The sequence below is a fragment of the Schistocerca gregaria genome, chromosome 3 (genome assembly GCF_023897955.1).
Source record: "Schistocerca gregaria isolate iqSchGreg1 chromosome 3, iqSchGreg1.2, whole genome shotgun sequence".
In the NCBI taxonomy this organism is placed as follows: Eukaryota; Metazoa; Arthropoda; class Insecta; order Orthoptera; family Acrididae; genus Schistocerca; species Schistocerca gregaria.
Window position 1 is genome coordinate 473,735,327 of NC_064922.1, and position 14,840 is coordinate 473,750,166.

The 14,840-nt window shown below is 39.9% G+C and overlaps 1 protein-coding gene across 1 annotated transcript in view; it reads right to left on the reverse strand.

The window, feature by feature from the left end:
- Positions 1-11,059: 11,059 nt before the first annotated feature.
- Positions 11,060-14,840, reverse strand: part of LOC126356130 (testis-expressed protein 47-like) — a 180,053-nt gene continuing 176,272 nt past the window's right edge. The window contains exon 6 of the mRNA XM_050006837.1: positions 11,060-11,589. Within this exon, the coding sequence (XP_049862794.1) occupies positions 11,516-11,589 (74 nt within the window). The 3' untranslated portion in view covers positions 11,060-11,515. The remainder of the gene's footprint in view (positions 11,590-14,840) is intronic.

Consider the following 14,840-nt stretch of genomic DNA (forward strand, 5'->3'; position numbering starts at 1 on the left):
GGTCCCTTTCAGAACTGTTCCTTCAACTATCATGAGCGTACTTCCTGTTCCCAAGACCACACACCCATGACTGATATAGTGGAAGGGCTCTCCTGACCACTTCACCATCTGCTTTTCCAACAGTCGCACCGACAACCTTTCTGATGTCATGGCAACATCACATTTGCCACATTAACACCAGTTATAAGAAAATACATTTTCACAAAAGAAATTTATTATCCCTTGCTAAGTAGATGATAGAACATCATCTTCCTACACTCATTCAATACAAAGAATAATAATAAATCATCACAGATTGTTATTACATGAATATCTATCAAATGTGTGAACTGCTAATGATACTGGCTTGAATAATAACTTAGTCCATTCTTTATGTAACAGACTTGCTGATTCAATCTGCAGACGTGATACTGTGATGAATGTAACGAGCACATAAATCAAAGTCAATGGATTTCCTTTGGGTTTTCCCCAAGTTTTCTTCAAGACTTGTCTGAAGTGGGTAGCACAAATTATAAATGAATCTCAGGTGCATTAATCATCCAAACTTGAAAGCAACATTAGTTGAAGTACAGTGTTGTAATGATTAAATAAATGGTATGTCCTGACAAGGTATAATAACACTAGTTAACAAATTAAAACTTTTTTTCTGTATCTGGTTTGTAAATGGGTAGATTTAACTAATTTTGTGGTGCTGAATACATTGGTAAAATCAGTTTTTCTCTATGATGCCACATTTCCTAGATACACAGCAGAATAAAAAATGTCAATAGTGAAAATTGACAAAATTAAGTCAAATAAAAATACACATTCAGAAGATTTGAAATCAATACTATTTTGTACGTATATATGGGCATGATGCCAATAAAAGGTCTAAATTAGTTCAAAGATATTTTCACCTTTAATCGTCTTTGATTTTTGAAAAATGCAATGACGGAGCTCTTCTTTTGTTTGCCACTTCATTACTCTCACTAACAAGATCCCAGCAGTAGTCACCCATCATCAAAGGGAGCCTTGGTAACACTGTTCCATGATAAGAATGTCTTGATGAAAGCATTCACCATGCTCATCGCTTACGGCTCCAAAAGTTTCCAGAAAGAAATCAAGGTGAGAATGTAAAAAGTGAATTTTAAGCGACATTCTACATCATGTTCTTATAGTCGTCCAACAGATCGTTCACAAGGTGTGATATACCTTTTGCATTTCTTACTTTTATGTTCTCACCCTCTTTAAAAGCAAAGAAAAAAGATGAGGTGATAGTAGCCCAGCGTAGAGCCTGTGCCTACCGTCAGGTATTTTTGACTTTCAGATGTTAAAAGACAGAGCAGTTTTGGTTCTTGTACGAGTTGTTGGAAGGAAGGTTTCGCTCAGTGAGTGAACGAGTGAGAACCGCCATTTTTTAGCGAGTAATTGCAGACTGCCATAGTGTGTATTTTCTATGTGCATCGAACAGAAATATAGTAGTGTTTTATTAACAGAATATTTGTGAGAGTTATTATTATTTCAAGTAGTAATGCAATAAGAAGAACGGAAGCCCACCTGTGTACTTCGGAAAATTTACGAAGATCCGAATATAACAACACGGCCACAGTCAAGGAGACGGCGATCGGACATAATATTAATAATTGGTACGCATAAAATACTATGTAGACGATTTATTTATATAAATATAAACTAAAGTGATTCCTTTCCTGTTACAGGCAATGCCTAGCTTATTGTGCTTGTCCTTCATGCCAAAGAATTAATCTCTTTAATTCATCCATTTTAAAAAAGCCACACATTCCAACATTTTATTATCATTTTATTATATTATAAAGGGTAACAAGGTTTTTGCCTTTTCTTCTCCCCAAAAAGCTCTTCGCGATTGCTTAAAAAAAGACCAAGAAGCTAATTGGATATCTGTGAGTTTGGTATCAAAGGTTGGATCTTTCAACAATTTTCTTATTTGTGGCCCAACAAATATAGCCTCTCTTAGCTTTGCCTCACTTAATTTGGGAAATTTTTCTTTTAAGTGATTGAAAGCCTCACCTTCTTTATCCAGAGCTTATACAAAGTTCTTGATAAGGCCCCTACTTGATATGACGGGGAGGCAAAATGATTTTATCAGGTTCAACCAATGGGGTATTGTACACATTTACATTTCCAGGATCATATGACTTCCTTATAGGCCATTCCTCAATTGTATAGTGATTGTTGGTGTCACGGCTGTCCTGGAGGCACAAAAAGCAGCAGTATTTCATGAATCCAGTCTATAAACCTGTAAGGTGTGCAACAACTTTAATATCACAGCAAAGCTGCCATTCATGATCCTTATATTTGATTGTCTCTAGCAGCAAAGCCATGGTTTCATAAGTTTCTTTCATGTCTACTGCGTAAGCCAAAGGTACCAATGGAAATGCATTGCCATTATGGAGTAGTGCTGCTTTCAAGCTGGTTTTACTGGCGTCAATAAATAAGTCGCCACTCCTGTGGATTATGTCGTGCACCTAGCGACATCATCAGACCATTGACATCTCTACATGCACACACTGAATTCTGCATATTGAAATAGTGAGTGAAGGAAGCACCTCTTGATCTGAAACAGGAAATTTTTGATGGTAGAGCTAGAAGGTTCCTTTGTTGCAGTTTTGATCCCAAGAGTTCAGCTTGCTGTTTCGAAAATCTTAGATCACAAACCAAATTGTTCAATTCCTTTTGATTAAAGAGCTGAGGTGAAGTGTAATCATATTGAGGGCAGTACTCTTCTTTATGTTCAACACTTTCTGATTTACTTGACACGGTGTCTGGTTCCGTGGCTTTCAAGTTACAGACTGGATCAGGCAACCCCTTATCATGGTGCACAGGTAAATGCATTGGAGATACATTTTTTATGTCTAGTTTTGCTTGAATGTCCCAAAATATTTGTAAGACAGAAGTAACAGTCTGAATAATCCTCTTTAGGCTCACACCACACCATTAGAACAGTGAATGGCAGGGCTTGGCATTTTTCTTTCAACTCCTTGTTTAAGTTTGTAATAAAGGTTACGCAGGCAATATAAGGTGCAAATTTTTTATCTTGATGACCAACAGGACAATCAAAACACAATTTATATTCCTTTGTAACCAAATCATTGATTGGTTTTCTTTGGGGTTTTGGAGTGAATCTGCCACACAAATAACAAAAGTTGTCAGGGTGGTTCAGACAGCAACGAGATTTACTAGTTCCCATTTTTCTTAGTATAAGTTTTAAACTTACACTAAGAAAAATGGGGACTAGGAACTAGGAACCTCCCCCCCCAAGAACCATGGACCTTGCCGTTGGTGGGGAGGCTTGCGTGCCTCAGCGATACAGATGGTCGTACCGTAGGTGCAACCACAACGGAGGGGTATCTGTGAGAGGCCAGGCAAACATGTGGTTCCTGAAGAAGGGCATCTGCCTTTTCAGTAGTTGCAGGGGCAACAGTCTGGATGATTGACTGATCTGGCCTTGCAACATTAACCAAAACGGCCTTGCTGTGCTGGTACTGTGAACGGCTGAAAGCAAGGGGAAACTACAGCCGTAATTTTTCCCAAGGACATGCAGCTTTACTGTATGACTAAATGATGATGGCGTCCTCTTGGGTAAAATATTCCGGAGGTAAAATAGTCCCACATTCAGATCTCCGGGCGGGGACTACTCAGGACGACGTCGTTATCAGGAGAAAGAAAACTGGCATTCTACGGATCGGAGCGTGGAATGTCAGCTCCCTTAATTGGGCAGGTAGGTTAGAAAATTTAAAAAGGGAAATGGATAGGTTAAGGTTAGATATAGTGCGAATTAGTGAAGTTTGGTGGCAGGAGGAACAAGACTTTTGGTCAGGTGAATACAGGGTTATAAATACAAAATCAAATAGGGGTAATGCAGGAGTAGGTGTAATAATGAATAAAAAAAATAGGTGTGCGGGTAAGCTACTACAAACAGCATAGTGAACGCATTATTGTGGCCAAGATAGACACAAAGCCCATGCCTACTACAGTAGTACAAGTTTATATGCCAACTAGCTCTGCAGATGATGAAGAAATTGATGAAATGTATGATGAGATAAAAGAAATTATTCAGGTAGTGAAGGGAGACGAAAATTTAATAGTCATGGGTGACTGGAATTCGTCAGTAGGAAAAGGGAGAGAAGGAAACATAGTAGGTGATTATGGATTGGGGCTAAGAATGAAAGAGGAAGCCGTCTGATAGAATTTTGCACAGAGCATAACTTAATCATAGCTAACACTTGGTTCAAGAATCATAAAAGAAGGTTGTATACATGGAAGAATCCTGGAGATACTAAAAGGTATCAGGGATTATATAATGGTAAGACAGAGATTTAGGAATCAGGTTTTAAATTGTAGGACATTTCCAAGGGCAGATGTGGACTCTGACCACAATCTATTGGTTATGACCTGTAGATTAAAACTGAAGAAACTGCAAAAAGGTGGGAATTCAAGGACATGGGATCTGGATAAGCTGAAAGAACCAGAGGTTGTACGGAGTTTCAAGGAGAGCATAAGGGAACAATTGACAGGAATGGGGGAAAGAAACACAGTAGAAGAAGAATGGGTAGCTCTGAGGGATGAAGTGGTGAAGGCAGCAGAGGATAAAGTAGGTAAAAAGACGAGGGCTGCTAGAAATCCTTGGGTAACAGAAGAAATATTGAATTTAATTGATGAAAGGAGAAAATATAAAAATGCAGTAAATGAAGCAGGCAAAAAGGAATACAAACGTCTCAAAAATGAGATCGACAGGAAGTGCAAAATGGCTTAGCAGGGATGGCTAGAGGACAAATGTAAGGATGTAGAAGCTTATCTCACTAGAGGTAAGATAGATACTGCCTACAGGAAAATTAAAGAGACCTTTGGAGAGAAGAGAGCCACGTGTATGAATATAAAGAGCTCAGATGGCAACCCAGTTCTAATCAAAGAAGGGAAGGCAGAAAGGTGGAAGGAGTATATAGAAGGTTTATACAAGAGCGATGTACTTGAGGACAATATTATGGAAATGGAAGAGGATGTAGATGAAGACAAAATGGGAGATAAGATACTGTGTGAAGAGTTTGACAGAGCACTGAAAGACCTGAGTCGAAACAAGGCCTCCGGAATAGACAACATTCCATTAGAACTACTGACGGCCTTGGGAGAGTCAGTCACGACAAAACTCTACCAGCTCGTGAGCAAGATGTATAAGACAGGCGAAATACCCTCAGACTTCAAGAAGAATATAATAATTCCAATCCCAAAGAAAGCAGGTGCTGACAGATGTGAAAATTACTGAACTATCAGTTTTATAAGTCACAGCTGCAAAATACTAATGCGAATTCTTTATAGACGAATGGAAAAACTGGTGGATGTGGACCTTGGGGAGGATCAGTTTGGATTCCGTAGAAATGTTGGAACAAGTGAGGCAATACTGACCTTACGACTTATCTTAGAAGAAAGATTAAGAAAAGGCAAACCTACATTTCTAGCATTTGTAGACTTAGAGAAATCTTTTGACAATGTTGACTGGAATACTCTCTTTCAAATTCTGAAGGTGGCAGGGGTAAAATACAGGGAGCAAAAGGCTATTTACAATTTGTACAGAAACCAGATGGCAGTCATAAGAGTTGAGGGGCATGAAAGGGAAGCAGTGGTTGGGAAAGGGGTGAGATAGGGTTGTAGCCTCTCCCCGATGTTATTCAATCTGTATATTGAGCAAGCAGTAAAGGAAACAAAAGAAAAATTCGGAGTAGGTATTAAAATTCATGGAGAAGAAGTAAAAACTTTGAGGTTCACCGATGACATTGTAATTTTGTCAGAGACGGCAAAGGACTTGGAAGAGTAGTTGAACGGAATGGACAGTGTCTTGAAAGGAGGATATACGATGAACATCAACAAAAGCAAAACGAGGATAATGGGATGTAGTCAAATTAAATCGGGTGATGCTGAGGGAATTAGATTAGGAAATGAGACACTTAAAGTAGTAAAGGAGTTTTGCTATTTGGGGAGCAAAATAACTGATGATGGTCGAAGTAGAGAGGTTATAAAATGTAGACTGGCAATGGCAAGGAAAGCGTTTCTGAAGAAGAGAAATTTGTTAACATCGAATATAGATTTATGTATCAGGAAGTCGTTTCTGAAAGTATTTGTTTGGAGTGTAGCCATGTATGGAAGTGAAACATGGACGATAACTAGTTTGGACAAGAAGAGAATAGAACCTTTCGAAATGTGGTGCTACAGAAGAATGCTGAAGATAAGGTGGCTAGATCACGTGACTAATTAGGAGGTATTGAATAGGATTGGGGAGAAGAGAAGTTTGTGGCACAACTTGACTAGAAGAAGGGATCGGTTGGTAAGCCATGTTTTGAGGCATCAAGGGTTCACAAATTTAGCATTGGAGGGTAGCGTGGAGGGTAAAAATTGTAGAGCGAGACCAAGAGATGAATACACTAAGCAGATTCTGAAGGATGTAGGTTGCAGTAGGTACTGGGAGATGAAGAAGCTTGCACAGGATAGAGTAGCATGGAGAGCTGCAACAAACCAGTCTCAGGACTGAAGACAACAACAACAAAGTTTTAAACACAAAAAGTTTGCACTGGACCTATATTTCACAGTAAACAGTCAGTGAGGATCTCTTTCACATCACTGGATTACCACACCAACCATTTACTGACGATTTTTAGATCTTTTAATTCTCTTCTGCAAATCAAAAACAAACAATTAAACATCAAAACAGAAGAACAGCAAAAAGTGAAATACTGAATACGAGAAATAAAAAAAAAACCTTTAAAAACTCAAAAGTGGTACATGCTAGAACATTTTGAAAAGTATACTTGGATTCTACATGCCAAAATAATACTAGTTGACTTAGCACATCCCAGTTGCAAAATGGCTGTTGGCTAGTGTAATCATCCAATCTTGAGAATAGTAGTAGTCAGACTACAATTGTGTAATTGTAAAACAAAATCAGTGATTTAAAAAATAAAGAAGTACTATTCCAAACTCAAACCTTTGAAGTACAGGAAAAATACCAAAGAACTGTGTAATGTTAAGGTATTAAATATGCATCAGTTCCAATGAATTGCTTGTTAAAAGTGATGGCTGGATACAAATCTATTAAACACTGATAACTGTACAAATATTCACTATTGATGGGGGGTGGGGGGTGGGGTGGGGGAAAAGCTTCCAGCCATAGGAACTGAGGACATTGAAAGTTCGCAATAATATTTAATGTTCAGAGATTCCTGTTCCCATTGGGAGTTTTTTAATGTGTGAAAGTCAGAGTGGCTACTGTGCTAGTAGTTGCAGTATGTAAGATCACTGTGCACGTATTGTTGTTGCTGTGACACTACAGCTGTTCCACGTTTTCTTACCAAGAAAGGAAACTGTTAAAAAGGAACTGGGACTCTGACCCTGTCTTTCAATAGAGATAGAAGTATGAGGGTTGTTCCAAAAGTAATGCCTCCTATTTTTGTTTGTGGTGAATCTAGATGTCCGTGTCACTGGTGTCATGCTAATGCTTGAACCTTCCTCTTTCATTTGCAGGTGGTTCCATTGTTCTGTGGTAGTTGGCGCCAGTACAGGAGTGTTCCAAAAAGGAGTCTGATGTGGATACACATCCAAAACAGTGATATGTGATTGAATTCCTAACTGCTGAAAAAATTGTGTGAACTGAAAGCCATCAACACTTTGCTAAAGGTGTATAGATATGATACAATAGACGTGAACAATGTGAGGTAATGGGTACAGCATTTTCAAAGTAGTGAAAAGAGTATGCATGACAAGCCACAGTCTGGTCATTCCTGCACAGCTATCATCCCTCAAAATGTAGAGCACCCTGATCAAATCACCTGTGCTGATCAAAGCTGAATGCCATCTGAAATGCCTTGGAAACAATGAGGAACAACTTGGTTATCAAAAAAGTCTGTGCAAGATGGGTCCTACGGATGCTTACAGAATAACAAAAAAACTCATCTAATGGAAATATTATGGGACCTGCTGGACCAGTATGAAGCTGAAGGTGATAATTTCCTGAATAGCATTGTCACTGGAGATGAGACATGGTGTCACCACTATGGGCCAGAATCCAAAAGACAGTCCATGGATTGGCAACGTGAATTTTCCGTCAAAAAAGAAATTCAAAACACAACCTTCTGCAAGTAAAGTGATGTGCACAGTCTTCTGGGACAGCCAGGGTGTGGTTATTTTGGATGTCCTGGAGACTGGAGAAACTGTCAATTCAGAACACTACAAGACGATACTGACTAAGCTGAAAGCTGGAATTTCCAAGGTAAAGCGAAAGAAGAACAACTTTCACCTGCAACATGACAAAGCCAGGCCCCACACCAGTTTTATGACCATGCAACTTATTGCAAAATTCGGTTGGACTGTCTTACCACACCCAGCGTACAGCCCCAATTTAGCGTTTTCAGACTTCCATCTCTTTGGGCCTCTGAAAGATGGACTATGAGGCAAACATTTTCCAGACTCAATCACTGTTGTCAAAGCTGTAAGAAAGTGGCTAGCCTCAGCTGGTTCCAATTTTTACAAGCACAGCATGCAGGCTCTAGTTCATCACTGGAAAAAGTGCATAACAAATGGTGTTGACTATGTGACAAAATTACTGTCTGTAGATGAAATATTTCTGTCGTGATTCATGTATCTCCTGTAGTTTCCATGAATAGAAATAGGTGGCATTACTTTCATAACAACCCTCATACTATATAATTACAGTTGTAATCAGCCATTAGGTGTGCTGAGGTTTATTCCATTAATTACTTTTTTCTGACATTAATTAACCTGCAGATGAATCCAGTTTCCGTTATCTGAAAGCACATTTGTGGTGTGGTATTATTATTTGCTGGCTAAAGGTAAAGTTCATAAGGGTCTACATCTCTGGAGTTGGATCAGTTGTTTGCTAATGAATGAAAAATTTTGCCACTAACCATTAGCTGCACAATTGTGCATGTATTGTTGCACACTGTAAGATACTTCCCCAGCCACCAAACTTAATGAGATTTGTCCTCATATTAATAATAATTGACATTCTTACCTCTGATTTATTAAAGTTGAGAGAGACAATTTAGAACATACTTATCTCGAGATGTTAGCATGGTGATTGGTAGCTGCAACCTCTCATGCACTATTTTAGAAAGAGGTGTTAATTCTATAACAAACAGATGCAATATCTCCATGAGTAGTGTGACCACCTGGTGCACACTGAAAGACTGACATAATGATATTTAAAAATCTTGAAATTAATTATAGTTTATAGAATTGCAAGGCAAAAATTTAATAGAGCATTTACCTATAAATAAGTCCCAACAACAATTTAGTTTAATTAAAAGATAGTTGGCTGGAAAAGTATAGAAGTTTTCAGAACTGTTTGGTTAGAACATGGTATGCCCATGTCATGGATTACCGGATTATAAATAAGAATTATTCAGAAATAAAGGAGGCGACTCACTGAAAGGCTGAAGTGATGCGTCATTGATAAATACATAAACAAAAGACACAGAGATAAGCTAGCTTTTGGAATGCACTTCTTTTTTCAAGATTTTAGGAAAAACATGCAAACACACACACACACACACACACACACACACACACACACACACACACACACCACTCTACTGGGTGGAAGGGCAGTTAGTTACTTTGGGTTTAGGCCAGGAACGTTATGGGAGCAAAGGCTGTGCTGTAAGAATAAGAATAACTCCCATCTGTGCAGCTCAGAAAAGCTTGTGGTGGTGGGGAGGATCTGGATGGACAGTTTGTGAAGCAGGCACTGAAATCTCTGACATGTGGCTGCTTCACAATGTGCACCATCTGGATCCTCGCCACCACCACCACCAGCTTTTCTGAGCTGCGCAGATGGGAGCTGTCCTTAAAGCACATCCATCGCTCCAGAAACTTTACTGGCCTAAACCTAAGGTAACTCTCTGCCCCCTCCCCCACACATTAGTGTGTGTGTGTGTGTGTGTGTGTGTGTGTGTGTGTGTACACCATCCCCTGCTCCAGTACCCCCGCCTAATTTGTGTCCCCACATCAGTTACTTGTGTGCTGTTATCTCAGGGTCTAGTTTATGAAATTGTGCGCCCAACAGTCTGCCACCTCTCCTTTCCCCCTGCACCCCTAGCTAGTCCATAGATGGCTCCCACTCCCCTATGAACAGCTAGATGCTTCCACTCAACCCCTTCCCTGCCTCCTGCCTCTCTCCATTCCTCACCCAACCCTGACCCACATCCCCATCTCACCCCAGTACACTCACAGTGGGCCAGGAAAGAACTGGCAATCTACTGACCACAGTGGAGGGAGATAGGGATGTGCATGTGTGTGTGTGTGTGTGTGTGTGTGTGTGTGTGCACATGTTTTTCTTACAAGCTTGAAAAAGGAAGTGTTTTCCAAAAGCTAGCCAGCTTCTGTACCTATTGTTTGTGTACCTATCGACAAAGCAGCACTTCTGCCTTTCAGTGAGTCATATCCTGTATTCCTTAACAATTCATAATTCTCAACAAAAACTTTACTGCTTACAAATAAAGTTTCCAAGTTTGAAATTTTCAACTGAAGACTTAATTGAATAATGAAGAGTGTTACCAGGTTCAGATATATTTGCAATACAGAAATGCAAAGTAAAACCCTGGACTCAGGCAAGCATAATGACTCAATTACAAATGCATTTTAAATTAATTAGTTTTTGGAAACAGGAATGGTTTCAACTTAGCTGTTTCACTAGTACTCACTTTCCATACCTCTCTTTAGCTCACTGCACAGAGGTAAGTGGGTGCATTGGTTAGGATAGTGGACCCATGTTCAAGAAGGATGAGACTAACATTACCCCCTGACCATTTCTCCAGGTTTGTATAAATGTGCCAGAGCTAAATCTTTAATAAACTTGACATTGACAAAATGTGAAACCTATAACTTACAGTCCTTTCATGTTGCTGAAATCTGTAATATGAAATATCCATCACTAATAATCATGGCATTGACAGGTTGATAACATATATTTCTCACACAAGTTTACATTATGAAGTATCCACTTATAGTACTTTCTTCTTTAAGTAACACTTCTCACTTGAGTCTGCAATATGAAATATCCATTATCAAAAATTATTTAAGAATTTCTTTCTATACATACTTTTACTGCAATGAAATAAAATTCTCCTTCTAATTTTGAAGTATTACAATTTTAATGATATTAGAGTTTTAATTTTTTAAACTGATGTGTTATTCCCCATAGAACCCACATATTCTTTATCCAACTAATTTCAAATTTTTATACTTCCATTCCACAAAGTGAGATTCACTACAGTCATAGGAGAAAATAAATATGAGATTCATATTGCTGAAGTCTGATCCTTTGACTTCATTGGCTGTTTAGTTGCACTACCATTTTATTTACACAGAAATGAGAAATGAGCCTCAAATGTGGACTATTTATCTTTTCTTATTCTTGAACTTTTACCACAAATGTCTCTGCTGTCAGTGTCTACAATCTACAGCTAAGTGAAAGACTCTCCCGAAATAGTTCTTAATCCTGTGCTTCAGGTGTAGTGTAGAGTACATTATATGGGACAAAATCTGTGGCTGCAGGTAACTCAAGCTCTGGAAAAGAAGAAGAAATGAAGCTTCATAATATCAAGAGAAGGTCAAAAGCTAAACATGAGATGACAGATAGCAGCTGCTGCGCAAAATAAGCAATCACCTGAACACAGGACATTCAGAAATGTTCTAATCTAATTGAAGATGAATAAACTAATAAATGGTCCAAAAGAAAAGCCTAGGATATATTATTTTTTCAAAATGTATGACAAATTAATGCTCTGGAACACACGACTAATTAAAATGCATCAGAAGGAATGACATATTTTGGCAATGAGTATAAAATGTTCCAGACTAGGAACACATCTTCTTATAGATTGATAATGATCAAAAAATTGTGTCAGTTACAGGTTAATATTTCTAGAGAAAGACAATAAATGATAACAAACAGAGAAGTGAAGTGAAGCCACACAGTTGAAAATCCACAATGGAATAATGAAAATGTTACAAAAAGGACAGATTGCTACTCACCATATAGAGGAAATATTGAGTCACAGACAGGTGTGAATATATTTACCAAACTAAAAGTTTAAAATCAAACAATAGAAAATACAGGATGGAATGTAACAATACCAGAGAAGAAAAGTTGCTACTCGCCATACAGCGGAGATGCAGAGTTGTGATAGGCACGGACGTCCCATTGTGGCCGGTTACTGTGCCCCACTGGGAGAATCTCTGCTCTCGTAGACCGACACCTTCAACCTATTACCCGGAACCTACCCTCCTATATAAAAGATACCAACCATTTCCGAGACCGAACTCTCTACAGCTCCTGTCCCTTTACGACACAGTGCCCTGTTCGTCACTAATGATGCCACCTCCCTGTACACTAACATTCCTAATGCCCATGGCCTTACTGCTATCAAACACTACTTTTCTAGATGCCCTATGGATTCCAAACCAACAACCTCCTTCCTAGTCTCCATAACCAACTATATTCTCACCCACAATTACTTCTGCTTTGAAGGAATTACCTACAAACAAATCCATGGTACGGCTATGGGCACCCGCATGGCACCATCCAATGCTAACCTATTCATGGGCCATCTAGAGGAATCTTTCCTAAAAACCCAGAATCCTAAACCCTCTCCTGGTTCAGATTCACTGATGTCATATTTGCTATCTGGATTGAAGGTGAAGACACCTTATACACATTCTCCCAGGATCTCAACAACTTCTCCACCATTTGCTTCACCTGGTCCTACTCAACCCAACAAGTCACCTTCCTAGATATTGACCTCCATTTCAGAGATGGCTACATCAGTACCTCCATCTATATCAAACCTACTAACAACCAGTAACACCTCCACTTCGACAGCTGCCACCCATTCCATACCAAGAAGTCCCTTCCGTGCATCCTAGCCACCCATGGTTGTCGAATCTGCAGTAACAAGCAGTCCCTCTCAAAATATACCGAGGGTCTTACTGAAGCCTTCACTGACCTTAAGTATCCTCCCATCCTTGTACAAAAACAAATCTCCCTTGCCTTATCTCTTCAGTCTCCCATCACCTCCCAAAGTCCCACAGTCCGTCCACAGAGGAGCATTCCCCTCGTAACTCAGGACCAGCCGGGACTGGAGCAACTGAATTACAGTCTCCACCAGGGTTTCCATTACCTCTCGTCATGCCCTGAAAGGAGAAATGTCCTGCCCACTATCCTTTCCACCCCTTGTACCGTGGTAGTCTGCCATCCACCAAACCTACACAATATACTCGTCCATCCTTACACAACCCGTGCTCCCAGTCCCTTACCTCATGGTACATACCCCTGTAATAGACCTAGATGCAATACCTGTCCCATACATCCTCCTGCCACCCCCTACTCCAGCCCAGTCACTAACACCACCTATCCCATCAAAGGAGGGCTACCTGTGAAACCAGTCATGTGATTTACAAGCTAAGCTGCAACCACTGTGCTGCATTCTATGTGGGCATGACAACCAACAAACTGTCTGTCCATATGAATGGCTACCGACTAACTGTGGCCAAAAAAAAAAACAAGTGGACCACTGTGTTGCTGAACACGCCGCCCAACATGATACCCCTCATCTCAATGACTGCTTCACAGCCTATGCCATATGGATCCTTCCCACCAACACCAGCTTTTCTGAACTGTGCAGGTGGGAACTTTCCCTGCAATACATCCTATGTTCCCATAACCCTCCTGGCCTCAACCTTCGTTAGTCACTGTCCTCACCTATTCAACCCCCTCCCTGTTCCCATTCCAGCACTACACAGCCGTCATTTCACCACCACACCCAGTCTTTTAATTTCTTTTTATTTCTCTCCCTTCCACTAGTTACCTCCTTCATCACCACACCCAGTCTTTTAATTTCTTTTTATTTCTCTCCCTTCCGCTACTTACCCCCTCCCCCCTCCGCACTTTTTCTCCTGCCCTCTGTCTAAACTGCAACACTTCACTGTCTGCCACTCCCACCATACTATCCCTCCCCCTCCCCGTCCCAGACTCCTCCTTACCCCCACCCAGTCGCCACTCCCATCTTGCAATGGTACTGCTGCTCACAGTGTGGTTTCAGTTCTCTGAGACTGCAGACGTGTGTGCACGTGTTACATTTGTGTGAGTGTGTGTGTGCATGTGTGTATGTGTGTCTATTGCTGACAAAGGCCTTTATGGCCAAAAGCTACAATTATGTGAATCCTTTTGTTGTGCCTATTTCAGCTCAGCATCTCCACTGTATGGTCAGTAGCAACTTTCCTTCTCTGGTATTGTTACAAACTTTCAGTTTAATAAGTCACAGTTGCAAAATATCAAAATGAATTACTTACAGAAGAATGGAAAAACAGGTACACTCCGACCTCAGGGAAGATCAGTTCATATTTAGAAGAAATGAAGGCAATACTGACCCTTTGGCATACCTTAGAAGATAGATTAACAAAAGGCAAACCCTCATTTACAGCTTTATGTAATGAAATAATCAGCAACCAGTTGCATAACAGAAATTTCATCTCTTTAACGGTTTTGATTTTCTTTTATGCAACTAGTTGCTGATTATTTCATTATACATAACTACAGTTGCTGAGGGTGGATAAAACCCAAAATTTATAGCAGTTACAGATTTGGAGAAAGCTTTTGACAATGTTGCTGGAAGGGGCTCTTTGATATTCTGAACGTTGCCATGGGTAAAAAACAGTCAGCGAGAGGTATATCTTGTACAGAAGCCAGACTGTAGATATAAAGAGTCCAAGGGGCACAAAAGGGAAGCAGTCATTGAGAAGAGAGTGAGACAGGGTTG